At 40.7% G+C, this 21,519-nt stretch overlaps 1 protein-coding gene across 2 annotated transcripts in view; it reads right to left on the bottom strand.

Moving 5' to 3' along the window:
* The window catches only part of ALDH1L2 (aldehyde dehydrogenase 1 family member L2), a 66,026-nt gene that overhangs the window by 29,150 nt on the left and 15,357 nt on the right, over positions 1-21,519 (bottom strand). The window contains exons 4-13 of one of the 2 annotated variants that reach the window (XM_023208934.2): positions 20,666-20,831; positions 19,309-19,410; positions 17,998-18,087; positions 15,950-16,084; positions 14,624-14,749; positions 13,994-14,085; positions 10,817-10,964; positions 4,784-4,903; positions 3,877-4,004; positions 1,387-1,537 (exon numbers count right to left, since the gene is read on the bottom strand). In XM_023208934.2, coding sequence (XP_023064702.1) covers positions 1,387-1,537; positions 3,877-4,004; positions 4,784-4,903; positions 10,817-10,964; positions 13,994-14,085; positions 14,624-14,749; positions 15,950-16,084; positions 17,998-18,087; positions 19,309-19,410; positions 20,666-20,831 — 1,258 coding nt within the window. The remainder of the gene's footprint in view (positions 1-1,386; positions 1,538-3,876; positions 4,005-4,783; positions 4,904-10,816; positions 10,965-13,993; positions 14,086-14,623; positions 14,750-15,949; positions 16,085-17,997; positions 18,088-19,308; positions 19,411-20,665; positions 20,832-21,519) is intronic. The other variant, XM_023209013.1, reaches the window with a different exon arrangement.

A 21,519-nucleotide genomic window follows, 5' to 3' on the forward strand; every position in this document is an offset into this window, starting at 1 on the left:
TTGCAATAACTGGTACTGCAGTGGTTATTATGGGTCTATGAGGAACATGCATACTGCAGTTTGCTACAAGCCCTACCTCTCCCTTTTATATCCCCAGTGCTGGAGCTAGTGTTGTTGCCATTGATCACCCCATGTTTGCTATTTATTATATAGTAAAAGGAAAATGAAATATTTATTTATTATTCCTGTGTCTTTATCAAATTTTTCCTTAAAAAAATTTTTTTTTGGCTGGGTGCAGTGGCTCACGCCTGTAATCCCAGCACTTTGGGAGGCCAAGGCAGGCAAATCACTTGAGGTCAGGAGTTCAAGACCAGCCTGGCTAACATGGTGAAACCCCGTCTCTACTAAAAATACAAAAATTAGCTGGGCGTGGTGGCACACACCTATAATCCCAGCTACTTGGGAGGCTGAGGCAGGAGAATTGCTTGAACCCAGGAGGCAGAGGTTGAAGTGAGCTGAGATGGCGCCACTGCACTCCAGCCTGGGTGACAGAGCAAGACTCCGTCTCAAAAGAAAAAAAATAAATAAATTTTTTAAAATTTATTTCTCCTAGGACACATGTTCAAAGACAGTTTTTCTTATACTCAGTCTTCTTCTACCATCTATGGTAGCTCTCTGGCCTCTGTAGGTATTTGAATTTGTACACCCTTCATGATACTAAGCTTGTCCAAAATGTCTAGAAAAATATTCAACACCCTCAGGAGATATTATAGTAAAGTGCAAAGAATGTCATTAGACTTTAGATTCAGAAAATCTTGAGTTCAAATCTGGTCGTATGGGTTACTTGCTACAAATTATAGGAAAGGCATCCATGTCCTCAAGCCTCTGTTTGCTCACATGTAATAAGGGGATAAGAGCTATCCATTTACTTCCTGTAGTTGTTATAACCATTGCTAGGGTCTGAAAGTGTCTCCTAAAATGCATGTGCTGGAAACTGAACCCCCAATGCCACAGTGTTTGGGGGCAGGGCCTAATAGGAGGTGTTTAGGTCATGAGGGCTCCACCTTAACGAACGGATCAATGCCGCTATAAAAAGGGCTTGCAGGAGTGGGTTCACTCTCTTCTACTCTTCTGCCAGGTGAGGACACGCCGTTCCTCTGCTCCAGAGGATGTACTATAAGGCACCATCTTAAAACGAGAGGCCAAACCTGCTGGCACCTTTATCTTAGACTTCCCGGCCTCCAGAACTGTAAGAGAATAAATTTCTGTTCTTTATAAATTACCTAGTCTCAGGTATACTGTTATAGCAGCATAAAATGGACCGAGACAACCCTGTTATGTTGGTGTAAAAAAATCTACGTAAAAAGAGGATCTGACACAGTGCCTGGTACAAACTAATCAATGTTAATCCCTTTTTCTTTCAGAACAAATAGTATTTGTGCTTACCTGAATTTTGTCGCACCAGCCAGCAAAATATCTGAATGTTTGCACAGACATTCCAATGTGAGTCTTCAGAGCCAAGGTGTAGACAGCCCCTGAATCAAGGGCTTCAATGGTTGCCAGCTCTTCTTGGTTCTCTTCCAGTAGGTCTGCAAGTCTGTGTGGTCAGTGAAAGAAATAAATCCAACAAGTATTGATTGAGCTCCTGTTACATACAATGCAGTATCCTAATGATGGAGGATTCAGAGGTAAACACATATGGATCAGATCTCTGCCCTTATGGAGATCATGGTCCAGTAGGGAAGAAAGACATTAAACAAATAATTTCATAAGTCATTTGTTTCAAGAATTACAAAGGAGAAGCAGAGGGTATTGGAAGCGTATATAATTTGCCTCATCTATGCGTAAGAAGTGGAACAATGATTGAGCCAGTACCAGTCACTGGAACCACATTCCCAGAACCCACACCTTCTGAGAGCCCATGAACATTTGAGGATTTCCAGTTGGCACAAAAATATTTCCAACACTAACTGAAGAGACAAGATAGCAACGTACACAATGAATTACAAACACTACAACAGATTTCTGTTTGGTGTTCGGTTTTATGGGAAGGTAAGTGCAGGACTGTATAATGACTACGATACAGTAAAAATTCATCTTTTGTGGTCAACTTCTCTATTTGTTTTTCTTCTGTATTGTAGTGGTTCTCGGAGCTGTTCCTTTGGGGCCACCCTAGAGTCCAGCTTGAAATCCCCCTCCCACAATCTTCATTCCAGATCTTACTTGTATTAGTTCGTTCTCACGCTGCTAATAAAGACATACCTGAGACTGGGTAATTTATAAAGGAAAGAGGCAAGAGAGCATGTGCAGGGGAACTGCCCTTTATAAAACCATCAAATCTCATGAGACTTATTTACTTTCATGAGAACAGCACAGGAAAGACTTGCCCCCATGATTCAATTACCTCCCACTGGTTCCCTCCCATGACACGCGGGAATTATGGGAGCTACAATTCAAGATGAGATTTGGGTGTGGACACAGCCAAATCATATCATTGCTCTAAGAGATCTATTGATCTAGGTCAAATATTGGATTTTAGGTAAACAGCAAAAGGAATTTATGATTGAATCTAGTTACTCCTGGCATCCTTCATTACTGGTTTAAAATATTCTTCTCAGTCCTTATTTTTCTTCCTTGTTCCTATTCCTTACAGATCAAGTTGATATAAAATGTTTTTTTTTAAACAACGGGGTACTGGATATTTTTTTTCCACTTGCCACTCTGTATCCATTCTCCACCCTGCTCTGTGACCTTGACCCTGGTGAATGACCTTTATAGATTACATCACTGGCTCCCTTGCTCTCCCATTGGGCTTGGCCAGTGAGAGGCCACTGGGAGGCACCCACAGAAGATTGGTGAACTGAAGGAAAAAGTGGTTGCGGAATTGGATTCCATGGCTCCCTCGCTGAAGGACTGTGGTTCAGAAGCTGCCATGCCCCTCCACTGGAGTGTGGTTTTCTCCTATAGCTACAGATCTTGCCAGATTCCAGTAATAGCTCCTTCTCCTATCCCTTCAGACCTTGAAGACGTAGCAGCTTCCCCCTGCTGCTAGCCCTGCCTGGATGTTTCAGTATCCTTTATTGGATTTCTTTGACCTAGCCCACGTCTTTGTAAACAGTTCTTTATTAAACTTCTTTTCCAGCTAGGACCTGCCTGGGGCAAGCAATACTAACATAATCAACATATATAGGATTTAATATGAGTCAAGTAACAGAAGACATTTCATACTAGGTGAATACCAGAATGTTTTGCAGGAATTTTTAAAATGTTGGCAATGTTAGCCAATATCCAAAGGTAGTAGACTTGTTTTTCTTATCTTTTTTTTTTTTTTTTTTTTTTTGAGACAGAGTCTTGCTTTCTTGCCCAGGCTGGAGTGCAGTGGTGCATCTTGGCTCACTGCAACCTTCACCTCCCAGGTTCAAGCAATTCTTCTGCCTCAGCCTCCGGAGTTGCTAGGACTACAGGCACGTGCCACCACTCACGCCTGTAATCCCAGCACTTTGGGAGGCTGAGGCGGGCAAATCACCTGAGGTCAGGAATTTGAGACCTGGCCAACATAGTGAAACCCCATCTCTACCAGAATTACTTTTCTTTTCTTTTTTTTTTTTTTTTTTTTTGAGACGGAGTCTAGCTCTGTCTCCCAGGCTGGACTGCAGTGGCCGGATCTCAGCTCACTGCAAGCTCCGCCTCCTGGGTTTCCGCCATTCTCCTGGCTCAGCCTCCCGAGTAGCTGGGACCACAGGCGCCCACCACCTCACCCGGCTAGTTTTTGTGTACTTTTTAGTAGAGACGGGGTTTCACCGTGTTAGCCAGGATGGTCTCAATCTCCTGACCTTGTGATCCGCCCGTCTTGGCCTCCCAGAGTGCTGGGATTACAGGCTTGAGCCACCGCGCCCGGCCAGAATTACTTTTCTGAAAAATAAAAAATAAAAATACCTGTACATCAATCTTCCTCTTTCTCTTGCATTCATTCTTCCCCATTCACCATTTTCAAAAGCATCTTTTGCTGCTGCTACTGCTTTATCAACATCCGCCAAAGAAGCATAGGATACTTTGCATATTGTCTATTTCAAGGTAAGTAAAAATAGGTCACATGAGAGATATGAAAATATGGTTCTTGGAATTAATATTGTATTAATAGAAAAAATAGAGTTTTACTGATTTTTTAAAAAATGTTATGATGAGAAATGAGTATATCCAGTACTACGGTAAAGAAAAAGAACAATTTTAATATGAAAATTGTGAACCAGAAATTTGGTACTTCTCATGTCATACTACTTTATGGAAGAACACATTTAGGAAGACAGAAGACTCTGTAGTTCTTCCAGTGCCTTAGGAAAGCTGAATTTCTTGCCATGAGTCTTCAAAGTCTGAAAAATTTTTTCACATGTATCTCTATGCAGATGAGTGCCTTTGATGTTTATAGGTAAAGCTACCTGTCTAAATTTATCATAAATGTTCTATAAAATAGGTTACTACAGTTAATAGCGGCTAGTACCAGAACTGAGTCTTTGAAAGAAAAGCGTGAAGTACATTTGCATGAAGTGCTTAGAGGCAGAGTGAGAGAATTTTTTTTTTTTTTTTTTTTTTTTTTTTGAGACGGAGTCTTGCTCTGTCGCCCAGGCTGGAGTGCTGTGGCTGGATCTCAGCTCACTGCAAGCTCCGCCTCCTGGGTTCACGCCATTCTCCTGCGTCAGCCTCCCGGGTAGCTGGGACTACAGGCGCCAGCCACCTCGCCCGAGTGAGAGAATTAATGGGCTTCTTAAGACTGCCTCTTTTACAACGGTGTATAAACTAAAAATCCACCACCAGTGATCACTACTAACACTACAGAATTACTCACAGATCCATCCGTTGGGTTGATAGTGTCGTAAGTCTTTCCATCGTCTGCATCTGTGAACTGTCCATTTATGAAACACTGGTACGGCATTTTTACCATCATTTCATTGACCTCCTTTGAAACCTGAGAGAATTATATTAATAGAGTCAATGGATTTCCGTGTTTACTAATCTGGTGTCAAACAGCAATAAAGAAGCATATTCACGAATGCAGAGGGAGAAGTCAAATTCTAGTTCCAACCATACAGAAGACATGCATATGTGAGATTTGGGTCTCAAGATGCTTGCCTTGGCAACTGGGGCAGGAGGGTAGAAGCTGTAAAGACAGAAGTGCTCTAGGCCAGGCTTTATACAGATTTCAGATTTTCTTTCTTAACAGGTGAAAGGTAACTCACAAGACCTCTAGATAATGGAAACACCACCATCTAGTGGCAGCATTGGTGGAGTGCAGCTATTGCTTTCATTGAAATCCTTGAAAATGCCTTTGTCAATAGGTTTCCTTTTACACTGGTGCCGTTTTAAGTTTGCTTTCCTTAAGTTCCTCTCAGTTTTCACTTTTTGTCTGTTACACATGTGTTGCCTAAATTGTACTCTCTGCCAGTGGCTGGCAAGCAAATTGAGGTTAGTCAATGATCTTTGATGAGGATCAGTTTTTTTCAACAATGCAATGGGGATAATGATACTGGCTTCATACAGTTATTGGGAGGAAAACCGAGGCAATATATCAATGCTAGGTATTCAAAAGGAAATTTAATTATTTAAAACATTATTTCACAGGGAGGAATTGTCAGTGCTTTAAAAAGAAACAAAAAAATAGCAAAACGGTCTCTTGCCTTTTCCCACACTGAGTGCTCATGATCTATGAGTTATTTCCGTTGTGTTTCTGTGGGATATAATGAAGGAAATTTCATGGGAATTGATGTGTTCAGTCTCTACAAACAGTCCACTTTTCTTAAATTATCATTCTGGGAATATGCTGAATGTCTTACATATAGCACCTAATTTGATTCTCCTAACAATTCTCTGAGGTAGATATTATCATTATTACATAATATTATTACATGATATTACTATTATATAACATATTATTACATAATATTATATATTATTATATAATAATATATTATTACATAATATATTATTATATAATAATATTACATAATATATTATTATTATATAATATTACCCTATAAATTGGGTGATATGAGTCAAGTAACAGAAGACATATTTCATGTTATGTGCATACTAGAATGTTTTGCAGGTGATAATAATAATTACCCAATCTCTAGAGTAATAATAATAATGTGCACCACAGAGAATTGTTGGGAGAATCAAATTATACTCTATAAATAGGGTAAAAATAATGGAGGAAATAATAATAATGGAGGTAATAATAATGGAGGGTAATAATAGGAGCAAACTGTGGCTTAGGGAAATTAAGTAACTTGCCCAAGGTCACACAGCTAGTAAGCCATGATACTTGGATTCAAACCTAGGTTGGTCTGACTCCAAAATTCATGTTCTTAACCAGATGATGCTAAACTGCTTTCCAGATTTGCCTAATTCTTATTAAAAACAAATGGGTGAGAAGCACTTCTGGGACAGTAAAGTAAGGACCTCTGAAAATCTACTCCTTCATAAAAGCAATAAGAATACTAGAAAATATTGTTAAAAATGACTTCTCTCAGGACTCTGGAAACTAACCAAAGGCTTGCAATAATCCATTTCAAGAAGAATAGCTGAATCACACTAAGAAAAGTGAGCTTTATGTTGTATTAACTGCCTTATTCCCATCTTTCTCACAAGCTCTGCCATAGCCTTGAAAAAACCAACATCATTCCAAGTATGGTAGCTGTGAAAACCAGCAGCCTAGTAGCCCCTGGTGGGGATGAAATGGGTTTGGAGCTCTTCAAAAGCCTCATCCCAAAGAACTATTACTATTTGGCCTGCCTGGCAGCTCCCTGAAAAGCTCCACTCCCAGAGATTTTCTGTCTTTAGAGGCAGAGTCTCACTATGTTGTCCAGGCTGGAGAGTAGTGGCTATTCACAGGTGTGATCAAGTGCATCACAGCCTCAAACTCCTGGACTCAAGTGATCCTCCTGCCTCAGCCTCCTGAGTAGCTGGGACTACAGGCACATGCTACTATGCCTGGCTTGGGCTTGTCTTTATTTGATCTGACTCAGAGCTTGTTATGCACAAACATCCCTATTCCTGGGACATTTGTCAAAAATAATCAGTGGCAATTATTTAATATTTCAGCTGCCCACAGCCACTAACAAATGGCTGACCAAAAAACTTAAGAGGAATAACTGGGAATGAGATATCCATTGGAGGCATTGAAAAGCTCTGACATATTCCTGGGAATCCAGAAGATTCCCAATATACATGCAGGGCTTATGCACGTGCCAGGAAAGACCTCAGAAGTCCCTTATCTCTTAACTCTTGATGACTCTTGAGGCCCTGTGCAGGCAGGAAGTGTGAAGGCTAAGGCAGAGCTGTAAACTGCCTGCTGGAGCACTGAAGGTGTATCCCAGCACACACACAGAGCCCCCTCGCAGAGGCTGGGAGACTTATTGGCTGAAGGTGTATAAGAAAATATATGCCCAATCATTAGCTGACCATTAAGGTAACTGAAAAGAGACTTCAGTGGTGGCGAACAATAAAAAATACAGACTTTACAGAATTATCGAGAAAGTCATTGAACAATAACAACAAAGCAGCAGCAGCAACAGCAACAAACGTTGTGAAGGGAGATGAGGGGAAAGTCTGCTTTCTAGAGTTACGACATTCTATTCTTTTAAATGACCACCTGTCAACAAAAGATTATAAGATGTGCAAAGAAACAGGAAAGTATGGCCTATACACAGGTGGAAAAAAGCAGCTAATAGAAACCATTCCTAGAGAAACCTGGACACTGGATTTGCTAAAGAAAGCTTTTCAATAAGCTTTTGTAAATATGTTCAATGAACTAAAGGAAATCAGGTCTAAAGAATTAAAGGAAAGTAAGAGAATAATGTCTTGCCGAACAGAGAATATCAATGAAGAGATAAAAATTATTTTTAAAAGAACCAAATAAAAATGCTGAAGTTGAAAAGTGCAATAACTGAAATAAAAAATTCACTAGAGGGACCCAATAGCAAATTCAAGCAGGTAAATAAAAGCCTGAACAACAGGAAGGAACAAGAATAAAGAAAAATGAACAGAGCCTCTGAGACTTATGAGACACCATCAAGTATACCAACACATGCATAAAAGGAATCCCAGAAGGAGAGGAGAAGGAGAAGGGAAAGGAAAAGGAAAAATATCTGAAGAAAGAATGGCTGAAAACTTCCTAAATTTGATGAAAAACATTAAGTTGCACATTTCAAGAATGCACAATTCAAGAAGCTCAACAAATTCTGATGGGAAAATTCAAAGGCCCCACACCTAGACATATCATAACAAGTAATCAAAAAACAAAGATAAAATCTCAAAAACGACAAGACATAAGGAACTCATCATACAAAAGAGTCCTTAATAAAATTAACAGTTGACTTATCAGAAACCATGAAGGCCAGAAGGCAATATGATGAAATATTTAAAATGATAAAAGAAAAATACCATCCAAAAATTCTATACCCAATAAAAATAACCTTCAGAAATGAAGGAGAAATTAAAACATTCCCAAATGAACAAAAACAGAAAATTGATTGCTAGCATGCATATCTGGCCTACAAAAAGTACTGAGAAGACTCCTTCAAGTTGAAATGAAAGGACACTGGACAGTTAACTTGAATACACATGAAGAAATAAAGAGTACTGGTAAAGGTAACTACATAGGTAAATATCAACATTGGTATAAATATATTTTTAACTCTATCATTAAAAATACAGCCTCATAAAGCAGTAATTATAAAACTGTGTTGGTGGGCTCATGATATATAAAGATGTAATTCGTATGACAATAATGGCACAAATTAGGGAAGTACACAACAATGTTACAGCAAAGCTTTCCTATGCTATTGATATTAAGTTGTTATTCATCTGAACTAGACCATTTTAAGCAAAAATGTTAATTATAATCCTCAAGGCAACCACTAAGAAAATAGCTTAAAATACAGTAAAATTAAAAATAAGGGATTAAGGCAGGGCACAGTGGCTCACGTCTGTAATCCCAGCACTTTGGGAGGCCGAGGCGGGTGGATCACAAGGTCAAGAGATCAAGACCATCCTCGCTAACACGGTGAAACCCCGTCTCTACTAAAAATACAAAAAATTGGCTGGGCGCGGTGGCTCAAGCCTGTAATCCCAGCACTTTGGGAGGCCGAGACGGGTGGATCACGAGGTCAGGAGATCGAGACCATCCTGATCTACACGGTGAAACCCCGTCTCTACTAAAAAATACAAAAAACTAGCCAGGCGAGATGGCAGGCGCCTGTAGTCCCAGCTACTCGGGAGGCTGAGGCAGGAGAATGGCGTGAACCTGGGAGGCGGAGCTTGCAGTGAGCTGAGATCGCGCCACTGCACTCCAGCCTGGGCAACAGAGCTAGACTCCATCTCAAAAAAAAAAAAAGAAAAAAAAATACAAAAAATTAGCCAGGCATGGTGGCGAGTGCCTGTAGTCCCAGCTACTTGGGAGGCTGAGGCAGGAGAATGGTGTGAACCCAGGAGGTGGAGCTGGCAGTGAGCCAAGATCACACCACTGCACTCTAACCTGGGCGACAGAGCAAGACTCCATCTCAAAAACAACAACAACAACAACAAAAAGAAAAATAATGGATTAAAAAGGCATACTAGACATATTTAACACAAAAGAAAGCAGTGAAGGAGAAGTAGAGGAATAAAAAGGTGTCAGACAAGACATATAGAAAGCATAAGTGGTAAAAGAACGTAGATAAACTAGACTTCATCAAAATTAAAACCTGTTGTGTGTCAAAGGACACTCAAAGTTTTCAGCAAATCTACAGAATGAGAGAAAACATTTGCAGATCTAATATCTGATAAGGATCTTGTATCTAAAATAGACAAAGGACTCTAAAGACTCAGCAATAAAAAGACAAGCCAGTTTTAAAATGAGCAAAGGATCTGAAAGAAAAGACATTTCTCCAAAGAAGAAATTCAAATGGCCAACAAGTATATGACAAGATGCTCAACATCAGTAGTCATTAGGGAATACAAACCAAAACCACAGTGAGACCCCACTTTACACCCACTAGGACAGCTAAAAGAGAAAAGACAGACGAGAGCAAATATTGGCGAGGATATGCAGAAGTTGAAACCCTCATACATTGGTGGCATTATATAATGGTGTAGCCACTTGGAAAACAGTTTGGCAGTTACTCAAAAAAGTTAAACATAGAGTTACCATATGACTCATCAATTCCACGCTTAGGTACATACCCAAGAGACTTGAAAACATATGTTCATGCAAAAACTTATGTGAGTTTTTCATAGCATTATTCGTAATAGCCAAAAAGTAGAAACAACCCAAATGTACATCAACTGATGACTGGGTAAACGAACTGTGGTATATTTATACAATAGAATATTACTTGGCCAGAAAAAGGAATGAAATGATGATACAACATGGATGAACCTTGAACACATTATGCTAAGAGAAAGAAGCCAGAAGCAAAAAGCCACGTGTTATATGATTCTATTTATACGAAATCTCTAAAAGAAGCAAATCCAGAGAGACAGAAAAGAGATTTGCATTTTCTAGGAACTATCATGCTATCCAATTTTGGAACTTTTTTTGTACGAGGTTGTCCTGGAAGAGTAAAAAATGACTCCCAATGGGTACAGGGCTTCTTTTTGGGATGATGAAAATGTTCCAAAATTGGAATGACATAATAGTTGCACAACCCTGTGAATATATTAAAAAACAACCAAAATGCACATTTTAAAAGGGAATCTTATGGCATCTGAATTAAATCTCAGTAAAGCTGTTGTTTTTTAAAGGTCATAAATATAAAAACAAATGGGCAACAGGCACAGCAGTCTTTTATAGTGTATGGATCTCACTGATTTAGGGTTGTAACATCGAGGAAAAGCTTACATAATCTACAACCAGCTCCGCCTCTTGATCTTCTCCTCTCAGTTTCCTCACGACCTTTTGGATAAAGTCTTCAAACTTGGTGGCCATATAGACATCTTCATTCTGCAACTGAAGCCCACCACATTTCTGTCTGATCTCTTCAACCAGCCTTAAAGTAAGAACCAGCTTCGCGTTACTTAGATTTTTAAAAGGAGTTAGGAAGACTGTTATTCGCATTTGTCAAGTTGTTTTGAGGTAAGACTTACGTCGCATGCCTATTTATATCCTATGAGATCTTCTGTGATACTCATCAGAGAAATTGATAAGACTAGGGGCAAGAAATTAAAAATATATCTTGCAGGACAGTGGCAGTTTTTTTAAACTTTATCCGTGACTAAAAATAAAAGAAATCAAGGCAAAAATATTTTAATTACTTACAAGCAAGATAGCAAGGAGCATATAAAGTCAACTCCTTTCCTTTCATATATACTCAAAGAATAAGAAACAAAGACACTTTCTTAACTGTAAAGATTGTGAGAGATGAATGTCATATTGTAGAATATTTTCTCTAATTTAGAAGTATAAGATGGACATTTGTTTGTATTGTGTAATTAACATAGGTACTAGCTAGAACCATATGCAGTAGGTCAATACAATTTTTGAAGTCCTTTCCAATCCTTTGATTTCCACTGTTAGTTTGTCAAATTACAGCTGTTATCTGACATTTCTTGAATAGCAGTGGTGTACGAGGTACCGTGTAGAAAGTCTACCATGGTTGTGGTTCCATCATTTTATTCTCTAAAAGAGATGATACCTTTGTAATCAAGATAATAATATCAGATGATTATGGTAAGCCAGACACTCAAACAGAAAATGAGTAATTCCTGCAGGAGTATCTTGCTAGCAAAAAAAAAAAAAAAAAAAGTATTAATAATACAGTACTGGCCAGGTGTGGTGGCTCACGCCTATAATCCCAGCACTTTGGGAGGCCTAGGCAGGTGGATCACAAGGTCGGGAGATAGAGACCATCCTGGCCAATGTGGTGAAACCCCATCTCTACTAAGAATACAAAAACTAGCTGGGCATGGTGGCGTTTACTTGTAATTCCAGCTACTTGGGAGACTGAAGCAGGAGAATTGCTTGAACCTTGGAGACAGAGGTTGCAGTAAGCCAAGATTGTACCACTGCACTCCAGCCTGGCAACAGAGCAAGACTCTGTCTCAAAATAATGATAATAATAATACAGTACTGAGGCCAGGTGTGATGGCTCATGCCTATAATCCCAACTACTAGGGAGGCTGAGATGAAAGGATGGCTACCCCAGGAGTGCAAGGCTGCTAGTGCAAGTGAGCTGTGATCACACCACTACACTCCAGCCTAGGTGACAGAGTGAGGCCCTATCTGTAATAATTATCATAATATAGTATTGAAATCTTTAGTTAAGCTAATTAGAAGTTTCTGGGAACTCATGAATCACAGCTGAGAAATCTATAATTTGAGGAGCCAAAACTCTTGACTTCTGAAAACACTCTGTGCTCTTGAAATGATTGTTTTTGATTTCCGGAATAAAACCTCCATGAATAAAGGGACCTTGTCTAGTTTATACTGTATCTCCAGTGCTAAAACTGTTTCTGACACGTAGTAAGTGTTAAATCAGTGTTGTTAAGTAAATGAGTGAATAGATAGAATATTCATCAGGAACATTGCTTTGTCAATATGAAGGATTTTGTCAAGAGGAGGAACATTTTTGCCTTGTTTAATTAGTGAATGGCCACAATGTGGCCTGGGATCAAATCCTCTTAGCTTCTATTCTCTGTACCCACCATTAAGGGACTGCACAGTCCCTGGTGAGCTCCCAGCTGTCTTGTTATCCGCGTTACTCGAAGAAAAACACCTCTGCAAGATGCTGCACCAGTAGGATCCTGGTCCTGTTTTCTTGCAATAGAGGCTTTCTGGGACTCCAGCCCTTTCAACTTGCTCTAAACCTCTGTAGAGAAATTCTGACTATTGGGTGATTACAATTGTCCTTGCAAGTAGCCTGATAACCCTCATTCTAGATCTATCTTACGGGGTAATTTGTAGGGGGGTGGGGATAGGAGAAAAAAGATTTAGGGGAAAGCATAATTGATACCAGGTATCGCATATTATTCTGGTAATATTATTAATATCAGGTAACACATATTATTCAGATAATATTCTGGATCAGGCTGCGTAGGAAATTCCCTGTTAGCATTCTCACCCAGAGCTTCTCAATTATGATGTCATATTGGAGGAAAATTAGCTAAGAAACTGGAAGGACAAATTTTTAAAAGATGCAAACAATTCTAAGGGTTGCTTTTTTAGGTATACGGAAGATATGAAAACAACTTCTGGGCCAGGCGCGGTGGCTCAAGCCTGTAATCCCAGCACTTTGGGAGGCCGAGATGGGTGGATCACGAGGTCAGGAGATTGAGACCATCCTGGCTAACACGGTGAAACCCTGTCTGTACTAAAAACTACAAAAAACTAGCCGGGCTAGGTGGCGGGCGCCTGTAGTCCCAGCTACTCGGGAGGCTGAGGCAGGAGAATGGCGTGAACCCAGGAGGCGGAGCTTGCAGTGAGCTGAGATCCGGCCACTGCACTCCAGCGCGGGCGACAGAGCGAGACTCCGTCTCAAAAAAAAAAAAAGAAAAGAAAACAACTTCTGGTTAGCAACAAAGAGAAATAAATAGATAGATATATCTGCTTGACCGTGGAAACAACAGCAAAAAAGATAAAGAATAAAGATGTGTTGGCCGGGCACGGTGGCTCACATCTATAATCCCAGCACTTTGGGAGGCTGAGGCAAGCGGATCACCTGAGGCCAGGAGTTCAAGACCAGCCTAATCAACATGGAGAAACCCCATCTCTACTAAAAATACAAAATTAGCTGGGCCTGGTGGTACATGCCTTTAATCCCAGCTACTCGGGAGGCTGAGGCAGGAGAATTGCTTGAACCCCGGAGGCAGAGGTTGCAGTGAGCCGAGATCGCACCATTGCACTCCAGCCTGGGCAACAAGAGTGAAACTCCATCTCAGAAAAAAAAAAGATGTGTCATAGATAGGTATGATAGGGTAATCACATCCAGAACAAAGGATGTGTGTGGATTTCACTGTCAAAGCCAAAGTCAAAATCTCTAGTGAGGGAATCCCTAGTGAGTCAATAAGGTCATGGTTTTACCTGGCAACATCCATTGAGCTTGCTCCAGATTTAAAGAAGTCTGTTGAGTCTTCAATAATGGGGACATTGCTTAAAATTCCAGCCCAGATGACCTACACAAAAAGGAAACTCTTAAGAGGGAAGTGCCACGTAGAACAATGTGGCAGAGACTGGGCTAGCTCTTTACCAAACCAATTCCCTCTTCAACTTGTACACACAGCTGGACCACATTTCTCAGCACCTCTCCAGGTTAGATGAAGCCAATGAACAAGAGTGGAAGTGACCTGCACCACCCCAGTCCTAGCCCATGTAAACCTCCACACCATTCTACATGCTCCTTTGCCCTTCTGGCTGTCTGGAATGGAGACACCCCCCAGGGAGACCTTGAAAATAACAGAAACTGGTTCCTGAATGACTTCATCCCTAACCCTCGTGCCAACCTGGAACTGCCTTGGATGTCTTATGTGAAAAATCAGTTTGTATATACTGTGTTTGAGCACATCAATTTGGAGGTTGATTTCCTCTTGCAGCTAATACAAAAAAAGAGGAAATAACGGTCTGATCCCACTACTTTGAGGACTGATGGTACCAGTTACAAACATGCTTCAGTTTTCCAAGGTAACAGTACGATTAAAGTCATCATGTGTTCACCTTGATAGTCTCTGCCACTTTCACCTCTTCGGCTGTCAGTTCTACCACTGACGTCTCACCCGCTGAAAAGTACTGAGAAGCAGGAATCATTTTTCCATCTTCAAACTGCAGATTTCTCACCATTAGCTACAAAATAGCAACAAAACAAGCATAAAAATTGAGGATTAAGACAATACAAAAGTGAGGCTGGCGGGAGGAGTCCTATAGATTATATGCATATAAGGGCAAGTTTATTTGGAAAAATACAAAAATATGGATTAAAAGCATTCACCATTATGTGTAAAAGGGCTGAAATGGCATTTGAATAATGGCAGCAGAAAGGAAAAAGTGAGGTCCAGGGATAGGTACATCTCAAAATGGCAAATAAGTCCTGGTAAATTTGACACTGGGATGTAGGTATTTGAACTAGAATCTATTGTGAAAATAACAGACACCACTAGTGCTGCTGCAATTCTGCAGCTGCTGCCTCTGAGCACTCGCTCTGCACCACACTCAAGAATGCATGGATAAGTGCTTGCTTTGGCAGCACATATACTAAAAAAAGAATGCATGCACGTGCTGAAGGATCTTACCTAATTTCATAAATGCCAGTGGAGGCGGATGCCATTATTATTCCCATTTTACTGATGCAGAAAGGGAGGCTCAATGAGGTTCAGAAATTTGCTCAGTGCCACACAGATAGTAAGCAACAGAGCTGGGAGTAGAACCCGGAACTAGCGGGACTCTTAAGCCTACAGTCTTAACTGATTTATCCTGCAGCAACTGGAAAATATCTGTAAGGTACAAATTCCCTTTGAATGCTTCATTGGGAAGCTTCGCAAGGGCACTCTGAGGCCCAAGGCCAACCCTCCTGAGCATAGGCAGTGTAGGTGGCACCTGCCTGGTGGATCAGTGGCAAGGGGCATCTGAGGAGGGCCACATCCATTTCTCTTGACCCTCCCAGAATCTGGCACTGGGAAGGCAGACAGATGAGATTCTCCTCTCTGTCATATAGATGGCAAAACAGACTCAAAGGGAAGAATCATCCTGCCCAAGACCAGAAAGTGGAAAGCAGGGATTCACATCCTTATCTCCCCACTGAATTCCTCTCTCCACTTTACACAAGGCAGCCTATGCAGATCTGGGGGGTCTATCTTGAGACACCTCATCTCCATCAGGGCACTCAGAGCCAGCTCCTCCCCAGCCAGCAATGGAGGCACAGATGTCCTAGCCTCCCCATATCCCAGTGCAAAGCCAGATTAACTTGTGATAGCTATTCCCTTAATATCTTGGGTTATAGAAGAAAATCAAAAGGTGATTTCATAGGCAGCCATATTGAACACTCACTGCTTTTCCATCGTTACCAAAAAGAACAAGTCCATTTTTGGTAACGAGACCAGGCTTCTTGGCACCTTTAATTTCCAGTGGTTCTCCAGGAGGCACAGAGCTATTGAGTAATGTTGAGCCATAGAAAGTGACCATCTAGTAAAGAGATCAAACACAGATTGTCAAATCAGGAGAAAAGCTGTTCATAGCGGTATGTATAAGCATCATTCTCTGCAAAAATGCTGAAGTTCATATTATCATCTGTAATAAAATTGAGACACCACAATGGGAGAAACTGTCTCAAACATCGATGGAAATGACACAAGGCAAGAAAGAGTCTGTGAATATGTCACTGGAGAGTCCAAAATGCCCCACATCCAGGTGACATGAATATGCATTTATCACATATTCGCATTGATACAAAGGTGAACGAGATCAAAAGCTCTCAGCCTTTACAGCCTGAAGGTAGGGTTTGGGTGGGTGGGGAGGTGTTGGGAGTGGGCATCGGTGATGGGTAATGCACAGTAGTAACCAGACTATTACAGTGCAGGGTGATAAGTGATGAGAAGCACAGGGTGCTTTGTGAGTCCATTCATGGAAAAAGGACTGGATCCAGACAGTAACCAAGAGACACTGAGGCTGACTGAGTTTTTATTGCAATTCTAGGATGATCAGCTATCATATATGGTGCCTATTATGATTATGCTATAATGTTTTGTTGAATACATACTCTAGGCCCAGGGCTAAGTACTTAAATGAGTTAACATGTATTAATTCTTTTTTTTTTCTTTTGAGACAGTGTCGCACTGTCACCCAGGCTGGAGTGCAGTGGTGCGATCTCACTGCAACCTCTGCCTCCCGGGATCAAGTGATTCTCCTGCCTTAGCCTCCCAAGTAGCTGGGATTACAGGCACATGCCACCACACCCAGCTATTTTTTTTTTTTTTTTTGTATTTTTAGTAGAGACAGGGTTTTGTCATGTTGGCCAGGCTGATCTCGAACTCCTGACCTCGGGTAATCCTCCACCTTGACCTCCCAAAGTGCTGGGATTACAGGTGTGAGCCACCGTGGCTGGCCAACTCATTTAATCTTCACAATTAACCGTAACCTAAGGGAGGCAGTATTATTAGTTCCATTTTACAATGAGGAAACCAAGGCACCCAATGGTTAAGAAACTTGCCCGAGGTTACACAGTAAATTTTCATAGAAGCATTCTGGCTTCAGATCCTGCACTCAACCATTACACTAAACTCCCTCCCTTGGTCACCCATCGAGCCCATGGATTTTTATTGGCACTTAGTATGTACCCAGACTCCTGCTTAACTGCTCAGATTATCAAGACAATCACATGAAGGGCTTGCCCCTAAGGAGTTCACAGGCTAGTATTGGGGGGAATAAAGAGACCCTCACAATATATGATGTGCCATACCAGAGGTAGGCAGAGTGTTGCTGGAACCCAGAGGTGAGCCATCAAACCCTGCCAGGCTGGGCATGTGAGATCAGGAAACCTCCTGGAAGAGGTGAAACCTGGCAGCCTGGCCTGAGTCAATTACCCATGGATAGAAGACCCTTCAGGCCCCTGCCCGCCTCTCCTGCCTCAGCTCTCCCCATGCCTGTCCTCACAGTCCAGACCCCAGCTTCACTGAACTCCTTTTGCAAGTCCTTGACCAGGTGCTGGAGTCTCTTATCTCTGGGGCTTCGCCTACTTGTCTTGCTCTCAACCTGGTTAACTCTTCTCAAGGTTCAAGCAAAGCAGTGAACTTTTCTAGGAAGCCTTTCCTAATATACCTGAGTCTCAGCCTCCATGATGGCGTTTATCGTACTGCACTGAGAGTGTTTATTCACTTCTCTGCACTCCCCATAGAACTGCAGGCTCCTGGAGGTCAGGGACCGGATTTAGCGTCTGCTGCACAATAAATGCTCAATATATGCTGAGTAAAGGGGAGAGTGAATCACAGACCCGCCTCATGACCAAGGAAGAACCATGCGAAGCCCAGATTTGCCTGTACTATCTCTTACAAAGGTAATAATCGGGGAGGTGGGTGGGGGGAGTGGTCCGTAGAACGTACCTGTCCGTTTATCTCTGTCCAGGCTCCAGGGACTTTATCATGACCTCGAATCCAGTTATGTAAAACTTCGGCAGACTGGTCCCAAGAAATCTAGGTAGGCACAAAACACAGGCTGAGCCTCCTATGGCTGTGAACCTCAAAGGCAATAAAAACGCTTCTCGTCATCAGAGGCAGAAACGAGTATGTTATTGGGAAGTAAAGGAATTTTTGCTTCTTAGTTTTATTTGGAGTATTTTGTCAGGTGGCTGATTTAGTAAAAAAGAGACTTTATTGAAGGAAAATAAAAAGCAGAGGGTTATTTAAAGGGACAGTATGCTTTGTAAAGATGACGTAGAGCAGGCTGTTGAGGGGAGGAGGCCAGTAGCTGTTGGAGAGTTTTATGTTGGGTTTTTATTAGGTTGAACTTTTTTTTGAAGTTCCCACCTCTGGTAAGTCTCTGCCTTTTTTTTTTTTTTTTTTGTCTAGTTTGTTTGTGTCTGTCTTAGCTCTCTCCTTTGTCTGCACCTAGATTTTGTCTCAGATTTACAGGACCCCCCATATTATTAGTTGGTGTGTATGTGTGGGTTGGTTTTGGATATGAATATGACCTAATGCCTGTGTTGTTTACTATCGTTACCACAGGAAGGTTGTATAGTGGCCAAATCTATACCTACTGCATCTGTATATATATATATATATTTTTTTGGAATTTCTTTCTCTGCCCTAAGCTGTACTTATGGCTCCAGGTTTTTGTTTTTTGTTTTTTGAGACAGGGGTCTCACTGTGTTGGTCAGGCTGGTCTTGAATGCCTGGCCTCGAGTGATCCTCCTGCCTCAGCCTCCCAAAGTGCTGGGAATACAGGCATGAGCCACTGTGCCCAGCGCACCTAGCATGACATATTTTTTAAACGAATATCCCCTTTGCCCTTTTCATTAGCATGTAGCTAGCACTATTTTGACATTTTAACTGCAGAGTGAAGGAATATTGAGCAGACTTAAGAGGCGTTTCTGGGTGGTTTTTATTTGCTTGTTTGTTTGTTTGCATAGTATCTCCTCTCCTTTCTATGCACATTTGACTAAGTGCCCACCCACTCCAGCATTAGAGATACTATTAATATGCAAATTTTGGGTGGTCTCTCAGGGGTGAGTCTTCCCAGACTTTATTTTCTTTAGGGGACTCCCCTCTCCTGCATATGTCTGGCCACCTGTCTACTCTAACAGGTAGGGCTAGGGCAGGCTGGCTTACCTTTTGGCAAGATCATAGTACGTGGGGAACTACTGAAAGGTAGAGGGCCATGAACTCTGAGATGTGTTACTGAGTTGATATAAATACCTCAGCATTTTCCTTTTTCTGGATACCTTCATATGTTGCCCCTTCTTCTGGCTGAGGAATACGAGGAGCTTTTCCATCGGCTATGAGTTGGACAGCTTCTACCTAAGGCCAAAGACGTCACCTGTGTTACAGCCCAATGATCAACAGTGGCATAGTCTATTTGACTAAAGGTTCTGCATAACAGAATTACTACCTATAAATCTGTTCAGAGAGTCAAGAGTATGATGATAACTACCATTTCTTCAGGTCCATCCTGACAAGCATTGCGGTAGCTACTTTATGTAAAATATCCCTTGAAAACATAACACGAATTCTGCAAGGTGGATATTGTTATTACTGTTTTACACCTGAGGAAACTGTCTCATAGCCACAGGGGAATAGAGCCAAGTTTACAGCTCATTCCACCCACCTCCATCTAGGCTATAGCTAGGTCTAGAATCTGGGCTTCAGCAAATATCACTGAACACACAGAATGCTATATTGATTGTAATGATCATTTTGTGAGCAGCTACCGTGGGCCAGATGCTTTACACAAATAGTGTCACTTAATTTTCACAACCGCCCTACAAGTCAGATGGTATTATCCACACTGCATAGATGAAGAAACCAAAGCTACAGAGGCTAAGTGACTTGCCTGTGATCATACAAAAAAGAAGAGGTAGAATGGAAACTTGAGTTTAGGTCCTTCTGACATCAAAGCCCTGCTCTCTTAATCATTAAATGATACAAGCAAAGCACTGCTTTCCTGTCTCCTAAATCAATGGCTACTACTGTATATAATCTTGCTACTTCTCTCATACTAGCTCTGAAAAAAAATTAAATGACATCAAAATTATTGGCTAAAGCTTTCAATATTTTTACAGGCAAGTATTTCAATATTTTTATTTGATGGTATACATGTTTTGGGATTTTTTTTTTTTTTACCCGAGAGCACCTCTGAATAAATACAGCAACACCAAATTTCACCCTGTTACAGAGGCTAATTTAAAGTACTTTTAAATTTCCATAACAAATTGCGTAGCAATATTTCTTAAGATTCAATATACTTCTTTACAATTAATCGTTATAGGCAGGGTTGAAGATTCAAGTATTTGGCAAAAGAATGGAGCAGTTCAAATAATACTGCATCCATTGGATCACTGCTCTCAGAAAAACAAGTCAGTTTCATAGACTAAGAAATTGAAAAGTTCAGATTTCCATCCTAAATATACCATCCCATTAGTTAAAAAAAAATCTAATTTTGTTTTTAAACTTTAAGTTTTTGGTGAAAATTCATATGGATAATTTCTTGCTAAAAGAAAAAATATTTTCAAAACTTTAAAGGTTTACTAAATTCTGGGTGGCAAAATATACTAACCATGGCCTTGATTCCTTCAGGAAAAAGAAACCGATTATAAAGTGCATCCACTGTATCATTGGGTTCAACATCACATGATCTCTGAAGAAGGATGGGTCCTGTATCCAAGCCATCATCAGCCCAGAAAACAGAAAACCCAGCTTTCTTATCTCCCATAATTAGAGTCCTGTGAAAAGAAGAATTTCAATTTAAAATGTTGGTTAACTGTATCATAAAGTGATGAATTAGTGATATTAAAGTATAAGAGAGTTATAATGGAAAGGTAGACAATGAATGAAGCTAGCATGAGAAATTAACAGTAGAAGTGGGAGATGTCAGGGCTCATAAAAAGCAGTGTCTAATGGTACTGCTATTTTATATCATACATCTTCATATCTTAAGTCTTTCTTGTTAATGTATAGTAAGGACTTGCAGTGAATTCAAAAAGGCATTAGAGTCTATCGTTACTACCACTCATTGACTCTCAGGGGTCAGCTTTCTACTTCAAGATCAAGTAATTTGCCCACTAGGTCCAATTCCTACATCGTGCTTGACCCTGTATTAGGCAGAATAAGAACAGAAGATAAAACAGGATACTCTGTGAAGGACAGAATGTGAAGCAAATGTGAAAGACAGACGTGATTATGAATTCAAGCTAATACAGACAGAATATGATAATAGGTCAGCCATGTAATAATTTAAATATTTTTTACTTTTGAGTACAAATCAAGACCTAAATCAATCCATCAGTCACTAACTCTTCAGAAATACTAAGAAATTAACTGGCATTGTTATCAAGATCCTTGAAAATACTGATATGCTTTGATCCAATGATTCTGCATGTGGAAACAGTGTAAACTGAGAAAAAATACAAG

Source organism: Piliocolobus tephrosceles, chromosome 10, assembly GCF_002776525.5.
Source record: "Piliocolobus tephrosceles isolate RC106 chromosome 10, ASM277652v3, whole genome shotgun sequence".
NCBI classification, from domain to species: Eukaryota; Metazoa; Chordata; class Mammalia; order Primates; family Cercopithecidae; genus Piliocolobus; species Piliocolobus tephrosceles.